Genomic DNA, 23,255 nt, shown 5'->3' on the forward strand with positions numbered 1-23,255 from the left:
GATGGTAATTTGGGCCATATCCGACAGTGCTCAGGGGCTATTTTGGCTCTGCTGGGTGTGGAGGTTACTCCTGGTGGTGCTCAGGGAACCATTTGTCATGCCAGGGATCAAACCAGGGTTGACCACATTCAAGGTAAGCAATCTAACCCCTGTACTGTCTCTACCGCCCCTTAAAATAAATTTATTGAGATATAATTGACATAATCTTTTTAGGTACACAGTAAGGTTAATTAATTGCACATTTATGCAGCAATCACCACATTTGAGTTTTCAAATACTTTCATCGGCCCCAAAATTTCCTTTGTGTTCACTTGTGGTTAGTTCTCATTGCTATCTATCTTCAGACATGGATAACTTAATGATCTGTGCTTTCTGGTTCTATAATTTTGCTTCTTACAGAAGTTTTATTTAGATGGAGTCCTTCAAAAATTTTGTGTCACCTTTGTTTAACCTAATGTTTTCAAGGCTTGTCCATGTTTTAGTATTTCTTTATTCTTTTTATCGTTGAATAATATTCCATTGTATGGATATGCCACGTTTGTTTATCCTTTTGCCAGTTGATGGACTGTTGGATTGTTTCCAGTTTTTGGCTTTTATGAATAATGCTGTGAATATTCATGTACAAGTCTGTGTGGACATATGTTTTCGTTTCTCTTGGGTAGATACCTAGGAGTGGAATTGCTGGGTTATATGGTAAGTTTATGTTTAACTTTTTAAGAAACTGCCAAACTGTTTTCTAAAGTGGCTGAACCATTTTACATTCCCACCAGTAATGTAGAGGCTTACAGTTTTCCCACATCTTTGCCAACACTTGATATTGTCAGTTTTTTTTTTTGCTTGTAGCCATTTTAGTGGGTGTGTAGTGGTATCTCATTGTGGTTTCAGTCATATCTTTTCATGTACATACTAGCCATTTGTATATCTTCCTTGATGATGTGTCTGTTCAAATTTTTTTAATTGAGTTGCCATCTTATAATTCACTGAAGAGTTTGCTAGATATCCTGGATGAAAGTCCTGTGTTAGATACATGATTTTACAGATATTTTCTCTTGTGATTTAGCTTTTCATTTTTTATGTTTATTTGAGAACTAATTTATTTTCTTTTCCCCTTCCTCCATCACTTACGGGTTGTGCTTCTATTGTGACATCTGAGAAGTCTTTTTCTAACCCATAGTCAGAAAGATTTTCTACTTTGTTTTAGTTTCCTATTTGGGACTGAGATTCATTTTGGGTTTTTTTTTTTTGTATGTGTGTGTGTAGTATAATTTTATTTTGGGAGTGAGATAAGATATAGGGTTCTGCTGTTGTACTAGTACCAATTACCTTTTCCCTGTTTTCCATCTTCATTGACAATCAGTTGACTATAAATATGTGGGTGTATATTCTGGTCTGTTCTTTGATCTTTATATGTGCGCTGGCACCAAGCTATGCTTTCTTGAGTACAGTAGAGTTGTGGTATCCATTATCCAAAGCTGTTAGTCCTCCAGATATTTTTTTTTAAAACAAGATTTTCCAACAATTTGCATTTTTGTTTAAAGTTTAGGATCAGCTTCTAAAATTCTACAAGAAAAGCCTGCTAAGATTTTGATAGGGATTTTTGAACATAGATTAATTTGATGGGAGAATTATTGTGATTTCATGTAGTTTTAGGGACTTACTGGACATTAATTATTTTTTTCCTGATTCTCAATTCTGATTATCAGTGAATCTGCTCTCTTTCTGTGCTCTGATTCTTTAGGGTGTACAAATGCCTAATTTAGATCTTAAGGAAAAAGTGGAGCCTGAGGTTCTTGGCACTGATGTCCAAACATCCCCAGAGCCTGGTACAAGAATGAACGTTCTGCCGAAGAGAACAAGACGTGTCAAGTCTCAGGTATCAATGTCCAGCTCCGTTTTTAACAGGAGTTTTAAGTGCATTGATGGTACTGAACAATGATGTAGTTGGAGCGGACCATTCACATACCTTTTGTCTTTAAAGCTTTGAAAACCGTTAGCCTTTTTATTAACCTTTGAGAGAATGGGAAACAATTGTGAAGTTCAGTCTGATTTAGTTTAGAAACCTCTTAATTTTGAGCAGTTTTTGACAGAAAAGACATATTAGAGGATAGTAGGATATTGTGGGGCCTGTTTGATAAATATACTGAGGAAACGGAATTGCATTTTATTTTATGCTTAGCAGAAGTGAGAGGAGTAGGAGAGTGGTTTTATTTTCTACTCAATCTGTTTTTTGAGGGGTGTGGGGATATTTTACATCACACCCGGCAATACTGAGATATTGCACCAAGGAAATGCTCCAGGTGATGCTTGGGAGACCATACCGGATACCAGGAGTTGAATTCCAGTTGGCTGCGTGCAAGGCAAATTTCCTATCCTCTGTACTACCACTCTGGCCCCTTTACTCAGTCCCTTTGAAACCAGAACATAGGTTTCTAAATAACTGAGCCATTCTAGCAAAGTTTTCATAGTGCTACTGCAATCTAAAATATTTCAAACCCCAATGAATGCATCGGAAGAAAAATGCCCGATTATTATTATTATTTTTTTTTTGTCTGTGCTTATCCGCTCTCCCTTCTTTTCATTTCTACTTTTTGGTGGTTCTCAAAAGTTGACATTTTAAAGGTTTTTGGTAAAAATAAGTCAGTAGACTGGACAGTAAGGTGTCTTAGAAATCAGAGATAATGGGTAGGTTTCTTAACCTAGTAGGAGAACCTATTAGAATATCTAGGATATGCTTTTCTCGTTCAGTGATGGCTCTTACTGTAATAGGATAAGCTTGCCTTTAGTCAGTCTGCCTTCTCTTTCAGTTATAATAAAGTTCTATTTCCAGCTTCCAAAATTAAAAGTCTTAGATGCCTGCTGTTGCCAGATCTGGTTCCCAGACATTCTTTAAAGATATTTGAAATGGAGAACATGAATATTTTAATCAAGCTGCGTACCATTATAGCAGTCCTTTTTTGTTGTTTACATAGTATATATAAATACTCCTCCAACCACTGCTGTCTGATGCTGGTTGAGGTCTGTTAGATTTTTGTTTTCTTCCTCACACATAGCAAGGTATCTGACTCAGAAGCAAAATTAAGAGTCAGGTTTATAGAGATTAATAACTAATTAATCTGTAGATTAACTAGTTATGTAGTTTATTTTTAGGGACCTTTTTTGTGTTTTGAAAAGAAAAAAACACAATATTTTTATCATTGCTTCATCAGCAGTGGAGGCAGGACAGGGAAAAGGATCAATAGCCATCCTTTACTGTGTTGAAATTGCTCAGATCAGAGTCAGATGAGAAGACGATCAGTTGGTGGAAATAGGCTTGCTATTTTACAATTTTTCCTTCTGATTATGTCTGAGTCCCGGAGTGGACAGGAAATAATTTTCTACTTTGGATAGTTGATAAAGGCTTTTGAGAGACTGTATTGTGTTTGTTGAATTCATGATAGCCTGCCTTATGGCACAAATTATTAAGCCTTTGTTTTCTAAAATAAATCGAAGATATTTGTAACTGCAAAAAAAAAAAGTCAGATCATCCTTTTAACATATATGTCTTTTTAGAGAGCATCTTAACTGACTCCTGATCATTAATTTTAGCATATGGAATGAGACAGTGTGTTATAAGAAGGGAAGGTTCACATTGGAAATGGGAGTCAGGGCAGTCAGCTCATTAGTAAGTTCATTTGAACAAGAGCACTGGATCTGTTTCTGTCGGGGGAGAAGCAGGCAAGTGACCCGTCACCTCAGGGGTTATCTTTTTTTCATTGCCATGTCTTCTTTCCTTGTTCTGAGTTTATCCTCACTGAATAATCTCCTGATTTAGAATAGCTTCTTTGGTATTTTAATAGCTGAGAGGTAGATGTTTTATACAGGAAATGTGAACTTATTTTTCGTTTTTAGGCTACGCCTGGCAATGCTCAGGGGTTACTCCTGGCTCTCCACTCAGGAGTCACTCCTGGAGGTACTCATGGGACCTTCTCGGATGCTGGGATAGAACCTGGTTGGCTCTGTGCAAAGCTTTATCCACTATGCTATCTCTCTGGCGTGCAGGATGAATATAATGGAGTTCATTGGAAAATGATGGCTCTATTTTAAATTAGTAAATTCTGATTTAGTCATTAAGTCAATCTGTTACTGTGTCTGATTTTAGAATCAGTTCTGATCATCTTTGGGTGTATAGTATGTATTATAGTATATAATGATGATTCTCTTTTAAGACCTGACATTGGAGATTCACTTTTGAAGACTTTTTAACTACTGCTGCTGCACTACATGATTGCCAGCTTGTGATGAAATTGTTTTTGTTTTTGGGCCACACCTGGTAGTTCTAAGGAGTTAGTCCTTGCTCTGCATTCAGGAATCACTCCTGGTGGGCTCCAGGGTCCTGTGAGAGGCTGGGTCAACCACGTGGAAGGCAAGTGTATGCGGAAGGCTGCTGTACTGTTGCTCTGGCCCCTGAAATTCTTTTTGATAATCTTCATGACCATCTTCGTGGAACCATGTAGAAGCCTACCTTTTGGACTTGGGGAGATAGCTCAGAAGGTTGAAATGCATTTCTTTCATCCATGAGACTGTGATGTCAATGCCTAGCACCATAGGGCTCCTAGCATCGTTGGGCACTGAAATGTACAGCCCATTGGGCAGAGTATTGCTGGGAGCTCCCCTCTGGCCCCCTCACCCCCAAGATAAACCCATCTTTCTATTTTTTAATCAATTTTTAAAAAATAAGGTAGTGCAATTTTAATAGTCATGTCTTAGGCTTATAATGTTAATGTACCATACCCACAAGCAGAGTGCCAATATCCCTCAATCATGGTCTCCAGGGTCTCTTTTCCCCCACTTCTCTGGGCCTCAGCTCTCTTGGCAGTATCTTGTGGGGGTGTTTTTTGTTTGTTCATTCTGGGGCCCCACCTGTAAGTCCTTGAGGCTTTCACTTGGCTCTGCACTCAGTGGTTACTCCTGGAGGGGCCTGGGAACCATATGGGTGCTGGAGGCCAAACCTGGGTTCGCTGTGAGCAAGGCAGACATCCTACCTGCTGTTCAGTATCTTTGTTTTCATTCTCTTTGTTTACCCCCCTCCCCCATTTTGTTTCCTTTATATTTTACATATATAATGAGATCATCCAGTATTTCTTTTTCTTTCTGACCCACTTGGCTTAGCATGACTTTTTCCAGTTCCACCCAGGTTGTAATGAAATACAAGGTTTCATTTTTTTCTTATAGCCCAGTAGTATTACGTGGTGTTTATATACCTACCTGCCTGCCTTCCTTTCTGTTTTTGGGCCACACCTGATAGTGCGCTGGGCTCAGGGATCACTTCTGGCAGGCTCTGGAGACCATGTGTGGTGCCAGGGATCAAACCTGGGCTGGCTGCGTGCAAGGTAGAGTGCCTTACCCTCTACTATTGCTTTGGCCCCTTAGTTCTCGCAGCCATAGCAAGGAGGCCAAGGCCAAGGCACAGGGAGCGGATCAGTGTGGAGAGTCATCCATGGACGCGTGATTCTATCCCCGCAGGCTCTGAAGGAAAGTCTAGGTCCTGGCTCTGTCTACCACCAGCAGGTCCTCAGCAGATGCTCTGGCCTCACCATCCGCCCTGCCTCCCAAATCCCCAATGCCGGGAGAGGGTGTAAGACTGGCAGCTGCTGGGAGTACGACGGGGCTTCTTAGGGAGGGTACTTGAAGACCCTTCTGGATGTACCACCATGGGACTGAGCACACTTCCAGTGGGGATGTGAAGAGGTGAAGATGAGGGTTTCACACCCTTACCCACACCCACTCCCTACCTCCTGGACTCCCCAAACTCACCTGAATGGTGTTCCCCTCAGGGCTGAGGAGGTATCTGTCCAGTAAGATTTTTTACCTGGAGCTGACTGCTTGGGGGTATTCATTCCTAGTCATCTGTTTTATGAAGTAAATTTTAACTTCCCTAAACTGCTAAAATTCTAACTTATTGCCCCTGGAGACATAGTACAAGCAGATCAGATGCTGACCCAGGTTCGATCCATGGCCCCATGAGTATTTCTTGAGCTCAAAGCTGGGAGTAAGCTCTGATCACTTATAAGTATGGCCCCAGAACAATAAATTCATGCCCAAATAACAAATAACACTGTAGTCCTCTATTTTGGGGAGAGGGAGTGTTGGTTTATACCTGGAGATGCTGGGATTACTCCCTTCATGATGTTCAGCTTGGAGCTCTTTTGGACATTGCATGACTTGGATATGCTTCAAATGTTCTAATCTTCTGAGTCCCCATATCTGGGAGGGGGTGGCATTCATCAGTGCTCAGGGCCTCCTGGCTCAGTGCTCAAAGCTCTCCTTGTAGTGCTGAGGAACATGTGGTGTTTTTGATGGAACCTTAAGGGACTTTTTGTATTCATGCAGAGCATATACTCCAGCCCTTTGAGTTATCTCTCCTGCTATTAGTGTACTACTGGTATTCCTTTGTGTGTGTGTGTGTGTGTGTGTGTGTGTGTGTGTGTGTGTTTGGGGGCGGGGGGAGTTATTGGTCCACAACTGGTGAGGCTCTGCACTTGGGAATTCTTCCTGGAAGTGCTCAGTGTACCATATGGTATTCTAGGGATTGCCTTGCTTGCAAGGCAAGTGCCCTATCTACTGTACTATCTCTCCAGTCTCCCTTTTAGTATTTTTTAAGTTGAATCACTGTGAGATAACGTTACAAAGCTTTCATGATTGAGTTTCAGTCATGCAATGATCAAACACCCATTCTTCCACCAGTGAGCATTTTCCACCACCAATGTCCCCAATATCCCTCCTGCCAGCCCCCTCCCCCACTGCCTTCTTTCTTTCTACTTTTGGGCGGCAGGGTTTGCAATAGATACTGAGAGGCCATCATATTTGGTTCTTTGTCTACTTTCAGCATACATCTCCCATCCTGAGTGATCCCTCCAACCATCATTGACTTAGTGGTCCCTTCTCTATCCCAGTTGCCTTCCTCAGCACATGAGGCAGGCTTCCAAACCACGGAGCCATTCTTGTTTGTACTGTCCTTGGGTATTAGACTGATAGTATTTTACTGATAGTATTCCACAAATGAGTGCAGCCGTTGTATGTCTGTCCCTCTCTGACTCATTTCACTTAACATGATACTCTCCATGCCCATCTACTTATTTGCAAATTTCATGACTTCATTTTTTTCACAGCTACATAGTATTCCATTGTGTAGATGTACCATAGTTTCTTTAACCATTTGTCTGTTCTCAGGCACTCAGGTTGTTTCCAGATTCTGGCTATTGTGAACAGTGCTGCAATAAACATACAAGTTCAGATGTCATTTCTACTGTGCTTTTCTGCATCTCTGGGATATATTCCTAGAAGTGGTATTGCTGGGTCATGGAATCTCAATTTTCAGTTTTTTGAGGAACATCAATACTATTTTCCAAAAAGACTGGACCAGCCGGCATTCCCACCAACAATGAATGAGATGCATCCATACCAGCACTAGTTTTTTCTTTGAAAAAATGTCATGGGTATCCTTATAGGGACTTTGAATTGAATTGAATCTGTATAATGCTTTGGGGAGTATTGGTATTTTGACAGTGTTAATCCTTCTGATCCATGGGCAGGGGATGTGTCTCCATTCCCTACTGTCCTGTTTTATTTCTTGAAGTAGTGTTTTGTAGTTTTCTTTGTATAAGTCCTTCATGTCTTTAGTTAAGCTGATTCCAAGGAACTTGATTTTCTGAGGCACTATTGTGAACAGGATTGTTTTTCTAATATCTCTTTCTTCTTTTCCATAATTTGTATATAGGAAAATTATGATGTTTTGGGCATTGATTTTGTAATCTGCCACTTTACAAACCTATTGTTTCTAGTAGCTTTTTTTGTATAGTCTTTTGTTGAGGATTTTCTAAGTATAGTATGTCATTCGCAAACAGTGGTATCTTGACTTCTTCCTTTCCTATCTGGATGCCCTTGATACCTTTTTCTTGCTTAACTGCTATGACAAGTACTTCCAGTACTATAGTGAGTAGAAGTGGTGAGAATGGGCAACCAGTTCTTGTCCCCAAACTTAGAGGGAAGGCTCTTAGTTTTCCCCCTTTGAGAATGATGCTTGCTGTGGGCTTGTGATAGATGACTATACTGAGAAATGAGAGTCTAGCTGGGTAGAGTATTCTTGGTGAGGTGTTCATTTCATTGAGTTTTCTCACTACATACCCCCGCTGTCTTCAGGCCCAGAGAGTTTCATCAGGTAAGTCTGATGTAAATCTTAAGGGTATTCCTTTATAAGCAGTTTTCCTTCTTTGATTTTTGTTGCTTTCAAACTTCTTATCTCTTCATCATTATGATAAGGTATGTCTTGGAGTATTTTTATTTGGATTTCTTTTAGCTGGTACCTTTTGGGCCTCCTGATTTTGCGCGTATGTGCTCTTCAGGTCTGGGAATGTCACAGTAATGATGTCTTTGACAGTTGCTTTTTCATGAGGGTTTTCTTCCTGTCCTTCTGGGACTTCAGTGATTCTTATGTTGTTCCTCTTGGCTTCATTACAATTTCCTCTTGATATCTGTTGCTTTATTTTGACTCTCTTTTCCATTTTCTGCTGTTGTCTGAAGATTCTCTGCAGCTCATCTTGGAGCTCACTGATTCTGTCCTCAGCAGCTGTTACTCTGCTGCTGAGGCCTTTTCTCTGAGTTTTTTATTTCACCTACCAAGTTTTTTAGGTCTGTCATTTCTGCTTGTATTTTCGTTCGCATTTTCCTCATTTCTGCTCTCATATCCTCTTCTATTTTATTAGCAGTGTGTTCCATTGCTTTTTTGAGCTTTTTATGCATTCTTAACAGCTCCATTCTAAATTCCTTATCTGAGAGATTTTGTAGTTCATTATCGCTGTTTGATTCACCTGGGCTAGGTCTTCACTCAGTAAGGTTGGTGAGTTTCTATGTTGTTTTACCATTAATGACCTTCGCGTTTTGTAGTTTTTTCCTGTGTGTTGTGTTGTATGTTTTTTTCTCCCCTGCAGTTGGACTGTCTTTGTGTGTTACCGTGGGTTATGGAGAGCTAAAGAAATGTGAGGGCTGGATTAATGTAGGATATAGATGAAGTAACTACTTCGCACAGATACTATTGCACGGTTTTGGGGTTAGAGATTTTATTTTATTATTTATTTATTTGTTTTTGCTTTTTTGGGTCACACCTGGCGATGCACAGGGGTTACTCCTGGCTCTGCACTCAGGAGTTACTCTTCGGTGCTCAGAGGACCCTATGGGATGCTGGGAATCGAATCCGGGTTGGCCGCATGCAAGGCAAATGCCCTACCTACTGTGCTATCTCTCCAGCCCTTTTATTTTATTTTTATTTAAAAAATTTTTTTTTTTTTAATGTCAGAGTACTTCTATTTATTTATGTAGGAGTACTGCTATTATTTCAGCCACTGATGAAGCTGTTTGAAGTGGGCATGAACTTCACGTTACTTTTTTTTTTCAATTGAACATCCGTGAGATGGGCCATTACAAAGTTCTTCATAATTGCATTTCAGAATACAATGATCCAGCGCCCATTCCTCCACCTGTGCACATTTCCTACCATCAGCGTCCCTGTTTCCCTCCCTGCATCCCCCAACACGCCACCCCCCACACCAGCCTCCCTCTATGGCAGGAACTTTCCTTTTTGCTCTCTTTCCCTTTCCTTTTGTGCCTTGTGGTTTGCAGTACGGGTACTAAGAGGTCATGGTGTTTGTTCAGGGCATTCAGTATTTTTACTGAGTTGGCAAGGTTGGAGTAACTTTTTAACTGGGTGGCAGCTTTGGGGTGTGGACGTGACTGCTGAGGCTTTGGAAGTGCAGGAAGGTGGGGGAAGAAAGCCTGACCCCAAGAAAGCCTGGAAATTTTAACCAAAAAACCTACATACCAGAATTTTCAGCAGCTTATGTCTCAGTGAGGTCCATCTTGAGACGGCGGAGTCAGGCTGAGCCTACGGCAACGATTTTGGATTGTGGGAGCAAGCGGCTACGGGGGGCTCTGCTTGGGCAGCACAGGCCAACCTGCCCCCAGTTTACGCCCATCTGTTCAGCCTTGTGCTGGTCCAAGGTTAACTGTGGCTTTTGATCTCTTTCAAGGTTTATCTGTGGGTCTTTGAAATAAGGACAGTAAATGAACTTGTGTAGCTGAGCTGGAGATGGTTGTGTTCATGGCTCCCACAGACCTGGCTTTTGGCTGTACAATTTCTTGGTAAACATGGTCTCAAGTTGTTGGGGTCTGACCAAAGGCACAGTGGCAATTTTGGGGTATCAGGAAGCCTGAAGGCACCATCAGACTGCTGATGCACTCACCCCGCAGGTACAGGTTGACCTGCTGGTGGCACCATACCCCCAGGTTAGAGATTTTAAAGGTAAGCCGTGAGGAGTGGATCTGGGGGTGACGCTGGGGGGCTAGGGTTTCTTTTGTGTGGGAGTGCTGGATTTCAGGCTGGGGGATGGGAGTATGCCACCACCGGGTCCACACACCTGGTCTGAGAAGTTAGATCAGCGCATTGGGGGGTGATGTCCAGTGGGGGTGGGGGGGCAGTTCCCAGCCAAGATGCTGGGAGTTGGGCCTTCCCTTTGGGTGGGAACCCAGATTTCAGGTTGGGGGATGGGAGTATGCGCGCCGCCTCTGTCCCACCTTTTGGTGTTCTTAATTGCTCCTGTCACTGGGCAAGTGTGCTCTCTCTAAGGATAATTAAATTTTTTTAAATTTAAATCACAGTGGTAAAAACATTTACAAAATTGTTCATGTTTGGATTTCAGTCATATCATGTTACAACATCGTCCTTTTACCAGTGTACTTTTCCCACCACCAGTGATCCCACTAGTGCGCTTGCTCGCGTGTGCGTGCTCTCTCTCTCCCTCACTCTCTCTCTCTCTCAAAATTGCTTTGTATTGGCTTGCAAAGTACACATAATGAAAGTCTATCTGGTATATCCCTTTATTTTCTTTGAACGCTCAGTTCGTCTCCAAAATGACAATTTCCAACTATTATTGTCATTCTGATCCCTTCTTTATCCTGTCCCCCATCCCCACCCCTCACTATTGTGGCAGGCTTCCAACTATTGACCAGTCCTCCTGGCCTGTAAGGATAAGTTTTATTCCAATATTTTCTTCTTTTTTGTTGTTGTGTTTGGGACTCAATTGACAGTGCTCAGAGTTTACTCCTGATTCTGTGCTCATGGTTCCCTTTTAGAGGTGCTTGAAGGACTGTATGCAGTGCCGGGAATTGGGTCCATGCTAGGCAAGTGCCTTTACTCTTGTACTCTCTTCTCAACCCTCCATTCTGGCTTCTGTAATGAATCATCACTAATTAAAAATCTGTATCTCCTGCCTCCTCTTCTGTTTGCTCTCCTCTGCCTCCTTTATAACCATGTTCCAGTTTTATCGTCTTAGAAACAGCAGCCCTCTTCATAAATAATGCTTTGCTTCATGCCTGTTTTCACAGAGTTTCTTGAAATTAGTTGAGTGTCTTGGTTTCAACAGTGTCTGTTTTTTCTCCTATCATTTAAATAAGTACCAAAAATTTAAACGAAACAGTCCTGTTTTAGTTATACTGATTGAGTGATTATATAATGCTGAGGAGACCTTTTAATTTCTTCATCTCTGGTTGTGTTGATGCGTAATATGATTAATCCTGCCCTTTGAAAGTTGATTAATTTGATTTTCCTTTGGCTCTGTGAGTGTCCCTCTTCGTCACTCCCACCCTCTTCGTCATTCTCTAGCCACTTTTTCCCTCTCCTGTGTCAAGGATTACATTTAGGGTCTCATTCATAGCAAGCGCACTGTTATAAGCCCCCAAATCTCTTAAGTCTTTTTTTTTCTTTCTGCTTTTTGGGTCATACCCGGCAGTGCACAAGGGTTACTCCTGGCTCTGCACTCAGGAATTTATCCTGGCCGTGCTCGGGGGATCATATGAGATGCTGGGAATCGAACTCGGGTCGGCCGCCTGCAAGGCAAATGCCCTACCCGCTGCGCTCTCTCTCCAGCCCCCGAATCTCTTAGTTTTAATCATGTGTCTTTTCCATGGTACTTGCAGAACTGTTTGTTCTCCCTATCTGATACATTTACCCTGTGATTTTAATTACTCCGTTTCTGTTTATTTTGGTTTTGGGGCCAAACTCAATGGTGCTCGGGGCTTTCTTGAGACTGTGCTCAGAGATCACTCCTCGCCGTGCTCAGGGGAGCCTGTGGGATGCCATGGAATGAACTCGGGTTGCCAACATGCAGGGAAAATACCTTACTTCACTATCTCTCCGGCCCCTAATTACATTCTGTATATTCAGAACTTCCAAGTGTTGGTCAAGAATTACCAAACTCTAAACATATTTATATGCTGCAATGAAGCTTAAAATGCCAGTGTGTCTCATTTTTAGTGACAATGACTTTGACCCAGATTTCTCCATTAGAGGGCACTCACTCAATTTTCACTAAATAATAAAAATCAGATTAATATAAGTAACCTATTTTCCAGTTAGGGCTTGGACCAGGACCTTTGCATGCCAGACATATGCTCTGGCCCTTTGCGGTTCACCTTCCCAGCCCTCGAGTATTTTTGTGAGTGACTTTTTTTTTTTTTGCTTTTTGGGTCACACCCACCAATGCACAGAGGTTACTCCTGGATCATGCACTCAGGAATTACTTCTGGCAGTGCTTGGGGGACCATATGGGATGCTGGGAATCGAACCCAGGTTGGCTGTGTGCAATGCCCTACCCACTGTGCTATCACTCCAGCCCCAAATTTTAAATTTTTAAGGGCTTTCTTTTGTTTTTAACTGTTACTTGTTCAGCCATTGATTAAGCTGATTGAATTGGGCATGAGCTCCACATTACTTTCTTTTTAAATTGTATCACCACGAGATAGAGTTACAAAGCTTTCATGTTTGAGATTCAGCCATACAATGATGGAACACCCATCCCTCCACCAGTGCACATTTTCCCAGTCCTCACCCTGCCTTTATGGCAGACAGTTTCCCCCATACTCTTCCTGAACTTCTGGGCATTCTGTTTTGCTCGAAATTTCCCACCACCATTCAAGCCTACCTGCCAGGGGAAGTCGCTAGATGATTTATTTTCCATTGCTCATTCTGAGTATCATGAGAGCTCGCACTGCTGTGACTGTATATGTCAATTTCTAGATTGTAAATGATTGGGTTTCGGAGACATCTCTATATGGTACTAATGCATTCTGGGATTCAGTTGGGAGTCTCTGGGCCAGGGCTGTTGGTGCGCTAAGGTGGAACCCAGAGGCAAATTGTGGGCGTGACAGCCAGTCCTGGGCGGGCGAGAACCTGGGGAGGGACAGCCTGGATCCTCTGCCTCCATGTGGCCTGGAGATTTAGTTCTGGAACCCACATACCTGGGCCTTTCTTGTGGAAGCTCTGGGTCACCGGGATTCCATCTGGAGCAGGTGGGCAGAGCACACCTGCTCCATCTGGGGTGCTCCGGTGAAATTGGCTCAGAGATCTCTGGTGCCGTGTTGTCTTCCGGGACTTGCTGCTGTGTCTCTGGGTCAGGACTGTTAGTGTGCTAAGATCCACATTACAAAATTTTTAGCAGATTGTATCTTGGTGAGGTCCATCCTGAGGTGGTGGGGGCAGGCTTGGGGGTATGGCGGTGATTTTGGATTGTGGAAGCAAGTGGAGTGGCTGCTGGGGGCTCTGCTGGGCAGGCACAGGTCAACCCTCCCCCCCCCCTCCCCGCAATTTACCCCGGTCTGTTCAGTCACGTACGGGTGTGGCCCTTTCTGCGACTTTTGATCTCCTTCGAGATTTATTTAGGGGTCTTTGAAGTAAGGCCTGCAGTAGAGCTTACAGAATGGTGCCGGAATTGGCTTGTGGGGGTGACTGTCAGTGCTTCCCTGTATATTGGGAAGTGGGAGGAGGTAGCCCACCCCAACTCTGAGGAAACCTGGAGATTTCAGTCAACAAAACCCGAATGCCCGAATTTTCAGCAGATTATATCTTGGTGAGGTCCATCCTGAGCCGGTGGAGTCAGGCTGAGGATATGGCAGGGATTTTGGATTGTGGAAGTAAGTGACTGCTGGGGTTTCTGCCTGGGCAGGCACAGGCCAACCTGCCCCCCTTTATTTATCCCAGTCTGTTCAGCCATGTGCGGGCCGAGAGTAACTGTGGCTTTGGATCTCCTTAGGGATTTATCTATGGGTCTCTGAAAAAAGGCCAATAAAGCTGAACCGGAGGTGGTTTGTGGGTGTGGCTCCCACACACCTAACTTTTGGCTGTTAAATTTCTTGGTAAATTTGGTCCCAAGTTGTCTGGATCTGGCTATAGGCACGGTGGCAATTTTGGGGTATCAGGAAGCCTGAAGGCACCATCAGACAGCTGATGCACTCACCCCGCAGGTACAGGTTGACCTGCTGGTGGCACCATACCCCTTAACTGCTATTTTGGCAGAGATATATAATCTTTGGCAGTTTTATATGATTTATTATTTTTAGTCTAGGCTATATACAAAAAGTTTTATTTTCTTACTATATTTTAAATAAATTTTTCTAATTGTCAATATTTAGAGATTATAGTTGATCTCAATTTGTAATATAATTGGTGTTTGTCAGGAGCTCTTCAAGTAATAGAATGCTAAATGACTAAACAGTGATAATAATTTTCATATAAGGACACATTCTATACTGAAGATTTTCAGATATAGTCTAGGCTAGTACAGTTGGTCATGAGGGCCCACTCTTTCCATCTTTCCTGCCTTACTTTCTTCAGAATATAACCTAATTGTAGTGTGCCCACTGGATTAGGTCTCCTAGAAGTAGGGAGAAAGAAGTTGGGACAGCTTTCTCGCACGGTGATTCAATAAAATTAAAAAAAAAAAGGCTTTCTCTGAGGAGTCAAAGAGGTAATGGGTTAAAGACAATCACCTTGCTTTGGACAGCCTGACCACTGCCCGGTGTATTCCTGGAAGCCCTTCCCTCCAGCACTATCGAGTGTGGCCCTTTAGACCTCTGAGCACTGCGGCTTGGGTAAACCTGAAGTAGCACTTGGGCCTGAAATAGCACTGCATTCTAGTGTCCATCTCTCCTCACCTTTCCTGCTGTGATGTGCCTGTTCCCTTGTCCATTCATGCCCACCCCAACCCTTACGCCTCAAAGTTTTCTGTTTTATTAGAAAATTGAAATTCTTTCTCAGTCTTTTGGTAATACTTCATTATTTTGCATGCTCTAGATCAAGATAGCATTCCCATCCCTTGTTGTGTCATGGAATGTTACTGTCACAACTGACACATGACGATGATTATTGATCTTTTAAAATGTTGTGTGATCAAAGATGTGTATTCATCAACAAGTCAGAGGCAGCAATGCCCTTGATTTATTAACAGCATTGTACCAGTTGTTATTAGTGTCTTGTTTCTAAAAGAACCAAATTGACAGTTAAGCTTTTGTAAAAGAGAGAGCATAGAGGTGTGTCTCGATGGTCAGGTGCCTGCCTTGCAGTTCAGTCCCTGGCGGTGTGCTCAGTGAGATCTCAGCAGCGCTGTCGCTGTGGTTCCCAGCACTACAATGAAGGGGGTGATCTCTGGTGCATTATGTGGGGGAGCACAGCCGCTGAAGTACGCAACCACCAGCCACAGCAGCATCATTAACAAAGGAAGGGAAGGGGGGAAATCAGATTAAGATAAGATTTCATTTTTGGAAAGGAGTCTGGTTGAACAGTATTTGGGTGACTGTTCAACTTAATGCAATTAGGCAATCTGTGAACTTAAAGGAGAGAAAAAAATTTTTCATTGCAAAGAGGATTTTGAAACTTTCCTTGGGTAAAAAGGGTGTTACCAAGATGATTAGACTAACGTCAGTTGCATTTCTTTTTATTTTTAGTCAGAATCTGGAGAAGTGACTCGAAACACAGAACTGAAAAAACTTCGAATTTTTGGGGCTGGTCCTAAAGTTGTGGGCCTGACTATGGGAACAAAAGATAAAGAAGGTAAAATCTGTTTATTGGTCTTAAAATAAAGTACTAAAGTATAATTACAATTTGAGCTTAATGCTGATTGTAGTCTACCTGGGATTTACTTAGTAATTAAAAACTTGAGATATGGTTCCTAAAGACATTTCTGTAGTAGTTGGTCTAAATTTTAAGGTTTCTTTATTTTATTTTATTGGATTTTTATGATATTTTGGAAGAGAGGGTTTTCTCTTTCACATTTAGTATGTGACAATTGAAGTTTTTAAAGACTAATATAATAGTAAAGTTGATGTTTCTCATCTGGTGATCTGAAGCTTACAGCTTCTAAATTCAAAGAGAAATAGAAGATTCTCTACTGTGTAGTGCCAATGTTACGATTTTTCTTTAAGTGTTTTTAATTGAATCACTGTGAAATACAGTTACCAAGTTGTTCATGATAGGTTTCGTCATAGAAGTTCTAATACTCATCCCTTCAGACCAGTGTACATTTCCTACCACCAGTATCCCCAGGAGCTTATGATTTAAATTCTAACTGTACTCCGGATATTTTCTGTAATTGCTTGATACAGAGTGGACATTTTATTTGATTAAATGATGTTTGAGGAAAGAATAATACTTGCAAGCTCTTGGCATGTATGAAATATTTGGTCAGTAAAATTGCTTGTGCAGGGTTTAACTCCCTGTGCCAGTTGTAAAGCTCTATTTAGGTCAGGTAGGTAGCTTCGGTCATTAGAATGTATGCTTCATACTCATGAGGACTGGTCCCAGTACCCCATCGTCCTCCCAGCACCACAGGATCAATCCCTTGCACAGAATTGAGAATAACCTCTGGTCACTGTGGGTGTGGCTGCCTAACACAAAATAAATGATCTCAATTTGATAAAGATGGTCTTGGGTATGTTTTCATTGATAAAATTTTATTGTAGGGCCTCAGAGATATATAGGAGGTAAGGCATTTGTCTTACGTTCAAGCAAGCATCTGGGTTCAATCTCTGGTGCTCCATATGGTCTCCTGTGCTCTCCAGGAGTAAGTCCTGAGCACAGCAAAACAAGAAAACAAACAACACAAGCAAACAACAAAAAGGTAGAATTTAATGCTCTAATCACAGGTCATAAATTTTTGAATTTCATGATTTGATTCAGTCATGGCAGATCGTAGACTGAAGTCTAAAGGTGATATATTCCATCATTCTCAAAACAATCAGTGTGATTTTCTAAGTGTGTTACAGTGTTCATTATTACCCTGTTGAGAATTAAACACTATTTTTTCATCCTTGCAATTATTGTATTGACTGGGAAATTATTTTTAAAACTTGTCTCTAGTTCCCAGTGAATACTTTATACAGGCAGTGTTGGAATTAATAGTTACTTGCACTGTAACCTTATTCCTTAGATTAGAATTCCAGATCTGCCATTTGCCGTGGTTTTGGACAGGTTAATTAATGGGGATTAATCATCTATTTACCTCATAATGTTGTGAGATTTTAATTAATTTTAAGTAGTGTGTAGCCCACAGTAAGCTGTTAACATTAGTTTTTGCTATTATTACATAACTATTTTTATTTCAAGACGAGGTCTCCCGAAGACGAAAAGTTACCAACAGGTCAGACGCATTTAACATGCAAATGAGACAACGGAAAGGAACTCTCTCTGTTAACTTTGTAAGTGTTCTGAGGTGTGCAGGAGGGAAAGGACTTATTTTAGTTTTGCACTTTTATCTTCCTGTAGCCTGGTATGATATTCAGTGTATTTAGTTGGAGGAGTTGATGGTGGGAGTGTTGTATATCCTCCAAGCTCTCTCCCCTTTGGAGAAGCCCAATAGTGTTTTCTATTGAATCTCTCTCTCTTTCTCTCCCTCTTTCTCTCTCCCTCTCTCCCTCCCTCTCTCCCTCCCTCCATCTTTCTCTTCCTATTTTTCTAAATACAACCAGTTTACTTAAAAAAAAAAAAGACTTGATGGTGAACATGAAGTTGTAGCTTTGGTTTATGATATATTAGTCTTGCGCTGTCCCATATACATTAGACTTTCCATAAGTACATGATGTGCTTTGTGAGTCACTCAGAATATAGATATGAACCTGTAACCCCTGAATGCTGTTATAGACAGTGCCAGTATTTCCTCTCTAGTAGGCTTTGCATATAGGAAGGACAACATGGTGTGTTTTATAAATTGACTTTCTAAACTACCCTTTTGTACTGTCTAGTCCTTCATTATTCTAATAGCTTAAAGTGCTTTCATTATCTTGTCTGCAGAAGCTCTAAGAAATTTAAGGATTTTTTTTAAAAGATGTTTAAATATAGTTACTTAAAATAATCAGGAACTGGGGATATAGTTCAATAGTAGAACCTTTGCCTTGCATGTGGGAGTTTGTGGATTTGATTCCTAGCATTGCATGTGTGTGTGTGCGCACACACACACACAAACAAAACAAAAGACCAAGATTTAAAATATTACTGCATTTCCTTAATAGCAATTCAGGAGTTTCTGTTAAAATTTTTACATTGGTGAAAATAGATTGTTTTGTTAACAACAAAACAAAAATATTGTTTTGTTTTTCAACAGGTTGATCTCTATGTTTGTATGTTTTGTGGTCGGGGAAATAATGAAGATAAGCTGCTTTTATGTGATGGATGTGATGACAGTTACCATACGTTTTGTTTAATTCCCCCACTACCGGATGTGCCCAAGGGAGACTGGCGGTGTCCTAAATGCGTTGCTGAGGTACAGGCCTGATCTTTGTGGTTCCTTTTAAAACTTCAATACATTAATGCATGCGTATATACATATAGCATAATCCACTGTCACTGTCACTCTCCTCCATTGTTCATCGATTTGCTCGATTGGGCCCAGTAATGTCTCCATTGTGACACTTGTTACTGTGTTTGGCACATTGAATACGTTACGGGTAGCTTGCTAGGCTTTGCTGTGCGGGCGAGATACTCTTGGTAGCATACATGTTCTGAAAATTTTTTTACTTTATTTGCTTGTCAGTTTTTTTTTTTTTTTGAGAGTCATATGGTGATGCTCAGGGGTTACTCCCTGCTCTGCACTCAGTAATTACTCCTGGCAGTGCTTTGGGGACCATATGGGATGTCGGGAATTGAGCCCGGGTTGACCTCATGTAAGGCAGATGCCCTACCCACTGTACTATCACTCCAGCCCCAGTCCGTAGGTTTTTTAACTTACGAAAAGGGAAAGTCAGAAATTAAACTTAGGACTATGACTTCATTCTAATATTCATGCTACCAAATACATGGCATTTTGTGTAGGAATTTTGACTGTACTAAATTATTTTTATTGAAAGCTTTAAATTAGTTTCAGTAAGAGTAATTTTATTGTATTGTCTTTAAATTCTGTGTTTATTTTAATAAAATGTTGCGATGGGATATTGAAGGGGGAAGGATTTGGTAGGGTAAGTAGAGTTATATTCCAAGGTCTTTTATGGTCTTTGAATTAATGTTGTTAATTATTCTCAAGGGTAGCTGATATAGAAGCTGTTTTCCTGTGTTTGTATTGAGAATTTGGTTGCTTGATATTGTGGGGAAAACAGCATTTTTCTAGCTATAGATATAAACAACTCCGTGGATATCTGTTTATCCATTTTCTTTCCTCCGTGAACATTTCTCCTTGGCTAGATTCACTGATGTGCTAAGAGTGATATGCGTCTCTGGGCTTGATTCCAAGTCAGTAAGTAGTCTTCCAGGTGTACATATTGGTGCCAGACCTTAATGCCAACTTCAGAGTCTAAAGCTCCCATTATCAACCAGCTACTTTAAACTTGTGAAAATTCATTTGAGATTTTAGAATGTAGTAACAAAATCAAGTAGTTAATTCTTGCTTTGCTATCTAGTGTTGATTGAATTTGCATTACTTCAATGAAATGATTTAAAAAGAAGGTGTTAGAGTATTAGTTAATCATTGATCATTTTTCCAGGAATGTAATAAACCTCGAGAAGCCTTTGGATTTGAACAAGCCGTGCGGGAGTATACACTTCAGAGCTTTGGAGAGATGGCAGATAATTTTAAGTCTGATTATTTCAATATGCCAGTTCATGTGAGTAGCTGCTGTTTTCTTTTTCCTTCCTTTGCTCTTTGGACCACACGTGGCTGTGTGCTTAGGGATCACTCCTAGCAGGGCTGGGGGATCATATCTGGTGTTGGAGAGCAAATGCGGGTCGGCTTTGTGCTGAATATATATCACTTTTTGGGTCACTTTGGGAAGGTATAAAGATTTATCTGAAAGTGGGATAGCTCGCTCAGTGGATCTCATGCTTTCCTTGCAGAAGGCTGATGGTTAATCCCCAGCACAGCCTCATCCCCCAAGCACTGCTGGGAGTGAACGTGAGCCCTGAGTCAAGAGTCGTAGCCTTGGGTACTGCTGATTTTGTTTCTCACCCCCTGAAAAAAAAACCAAAGATTTCTCTGAGTCCAAAGCTTTGATTTGCTTTTTATTTTCACTTTATGGAAAATGGAAAATAGCAAGAAAAAAAATAGGTTGGACACCAAATCTTTTTAGACATGGGAAATGAGAAGGTTTTCTGTTTGATTCAGAGTTTGTTTTCCCTTGACCTGGTGTCTTATTGCATAACAGTGGGGATATGTTCAGGGAAATGTATCATTAGGAGATATTTTATTGTGTGAATAGCATAGAGCATAATTCAGTCAGCATAGATGATCCAGGCTGCCACATCATAGAGTATATGGTTAGCTTACTGTGATCTCCATCGTGCATGTGGCCCATCACTGAATGAGTGTTAATACATTGACTTTATCATAAGTGGATTATGGTTATATATGTTAATAATTCATAATCTTTGTCTCCTCTATTGTAGATGGTTCCCACTGAATTAGTGGAAAAAGAATTCTGGCGGCTGGTGAGCAGCATAGAAGAAGATGTTATTGTAGAATATGGAGCTGATATCTCCTCAAAAGATTTTGGCAGTGGATTTCCTGTGAAGGATGGCCAGAGAAAAATGCTACCAGAAGAAGAGGTACAGGACTCATACTGATAGAAGTTACCAGACTAACCCCAGGCCGATTTAATTTTATATACTGTAGAAAATACCTTGTTTCACTTTATGCGACAATCTTATAATTTTATTTTATTATTATTATTTTTTCTTTTTTGCTTTTTTGGGTCACACCCGGCGATGCTCAGGGGTTACTCCTGGCTCATGCACTCAGGAATTGCTCCTGGCGGTGCTCAGGGGACCATATGGGGTGCTGGGAATCGAACCTGTGTCGGTCATGTTGGCTGCGTGCAAGGCAAACGCCCTAACCGCTGTGCTATCACTCCAGCCCCTATAATTTTATTTTAAATGAGAGTGGTCCATTAATTTGACCACAGATTTGGCCACGTTGGATTATGCAAATAATATTCAGCTTTAAAGGCAGTATATTCAGTGTGGCTTTAAAAGGGTATTTAACTCTACATTTACAACCAATTAGCTAAAAACTTCCAGCTGAAGAATTGTACTTAGTCCTTTCTTTTTGAAAACCTAGAAATGTATTTTAACTTCCTTTTGGAGGATGCAGTTGGAACTGGGGAACCCTGTGGTGGTGGTGATCAAACCCAGGCCTCTCACAGGCAATGCAAAGTATGCCCTTCAGTCCTTTGTGCCACTGTCCTGGCTCTAGTTTTTGGTGACAGCCCTGGAGCCCAGGGATTACTCCTGGCTCTGCCCTTAGGGATCACTCCTGGCGGTGCTCAGGGACCATACCTGGTGCTAGGGATTGAACCTGGGTTGACTGTATGCAAGGCAGATGCCCTATCCTCTGTATTATGGCTCTAGCCTCCAGTTTTTTGGGTTTTTTTTTTTTTTTTTTTGCCAAACTACCGAGAGTATTTCACCCACACGGCAAAGCCTGGCAAGCTACCTGTGACGTATTCGATATGCCAAAAACAGTAACAACAGTCTCACAATGCAGACGTTACTGGTGCCTGCTTGAGCAAATCTATGAACAACGGGAGGACAGTGCGACAGTGCTTTAAAGTACATCTTAATTGGTCTTAGATTGTGGCTAAAGTGGTAGAGCCACCTAGAGTTTGATGCCGGAATACTTCTGGGTGTTACCTGGTGGCCCTTTCCCCAGGCATCATTGGCTATGATACCAATCCCCGAAAGCACCCTCTCCCTCTCCTTCATTTCAGTTTGAAATCTCATATTACGTTTCAGTAAACATCTGGGCATATGGGTTTTTTTTTGGGGGGGGGGTCACATTAGATGGTGCTCAGGGGCTTCTTCTGGCTCTGCATTCAGGAATTACTCTTAGCAGTGCTCGGGGAACCATATGGGATGCCGGGGATTGAACCCAGGTCAGCCATGTGCCTGCTGTACTACTGCTTTGATCCCTTTAATTTCACTTTTTAAATTGATTGAGGTTCTGTGATTTACAATCCTGTTGTCACTGTCCTCCCATTCATCGATTTGCTCGAGCAGGCCCAGTAACGTCTCCATCATGAGACTTGTTGTTACTGTGTTTGGCATATCGAATATGGCACGGGTAGCTTGCCAGGCTCTGCCGTGAGGGTGACATACTCTCGGTAGCTTGCCGGGCTCTCCGAGAGGGGTGGAGGAATCGAACTTGGGTCAACCATGTTGGCCGCTTGCAAGGCAAATGCCCTACCCGCTGTGCTGCGGATAAGAAACCAGCACCACACCTGCCACACATGTACTCACCTTTCTCCCTTGAAGACCACAATAATCTCCCTTCTAATCCACCTGCTCCCTACAGGTCAGTTGTGTGGATCCTTTCTCCTCGTATTGTTACACAGGTTTTAAAATACTTACTTTACTATACTGCATAATGAAGTCCTGTAAATGTTGTCATATTTGTAAGTCATCATCATTTTTCTCTTTTCTAAAGAAGTGCTTGGGTGGTAGCGAGCAGTACCTGGGGTCACCTCCAGTATGCTTGGAGGATCATTCAGTCGTGCTCCTGATTGAACTCCGGGTTCCCGTCTGCTCTGTAGCTCTTTTAGCCCTGTCCCCAGCCCCTTCTCTTTACTTTGGTCCTTCTCATTTTTTCCCCTTTTCTCTGTTTTGGCAGCATCAAGAGTTTTTTATTAAAGAGTTATACTTGGGGACTGGAGAAATAGTATCGCAGGTAGGGCGCTTCCCTTGCACGAGACCAAACCAGGATCAATCCCTCACACTCCGTATAGCCCCTGACACCCCCAGGAGTGATCCCTGATCGTAAAGCCTGGAGTAAGCCTCTGGCACTGCATGTTTGCCTGAAAACTGAAAAATAAATTGCAAAGTTATGTAAATAGGGAAGTCACAGAGTATAGAATAAATAAAAATACAATAAAAAGTATAGCCTTGGTGTATTGGATAAACACACTTTTCGGGGTGTGTT

At 41.6% G+C, this 23,255-nt stretch overlaps 1 protein-coding gene across 1 annotated transcript in view; it reads left to right on the plus strand.

Annotated features, from left to right (window-relative positions):
- Positions 1 to 23,255, plus strand: part of KDM5A (lysine demethylase 5A) — a 90,527-nt gene that overhangs the window by 9,089 nt on the left and 58,183 nt on the right. Inside the window, exons 5-10 of the mRNA XM_056117925.1 lie at positions 1,739 to 1,873; positions 15,808 to 15,913; positions 17,465 to 17,556; positions 18,459 to 18,617; positions 19,831 to 19,950; positions 20,729 to 20,887. Coding sequence (XP_055973900.1) covers positions 1,739 to 1,873; positions 15,808 to 15,913; positions 17,465 to 17,556; positions 18,459 to 18,617; positions 19,831 to 19,950; positions 20,729 to 20,887 — 771 coding nt within the window. The remainder of the gene's footprint in view (positions 1 to 1,738; positions 1,874 to 15,807; positions 15,914 to 17,464; positions 17,557 to 18,458; positions 18,618 to 19,830; positions 19,951 to 20,728; positions 20,888 to 23,255) is intronic.

This window comes from Sorex fumeus, unplaced genomic scaffold (assembly GCF_029834395.1).
Source record: "Sorex fumeus unplaced genomic scaffold, SorFum_2.1 ptg000036l, whole genome shotgun sequence".
In the NCBI taxonomy this organism is placed as follows: domain Eukaryota; kingdom Metazoa; phylum Chordata; class Mammalia; order Eulipotyphla; family Soricidae; genus Sorex; species Sorex fumeus.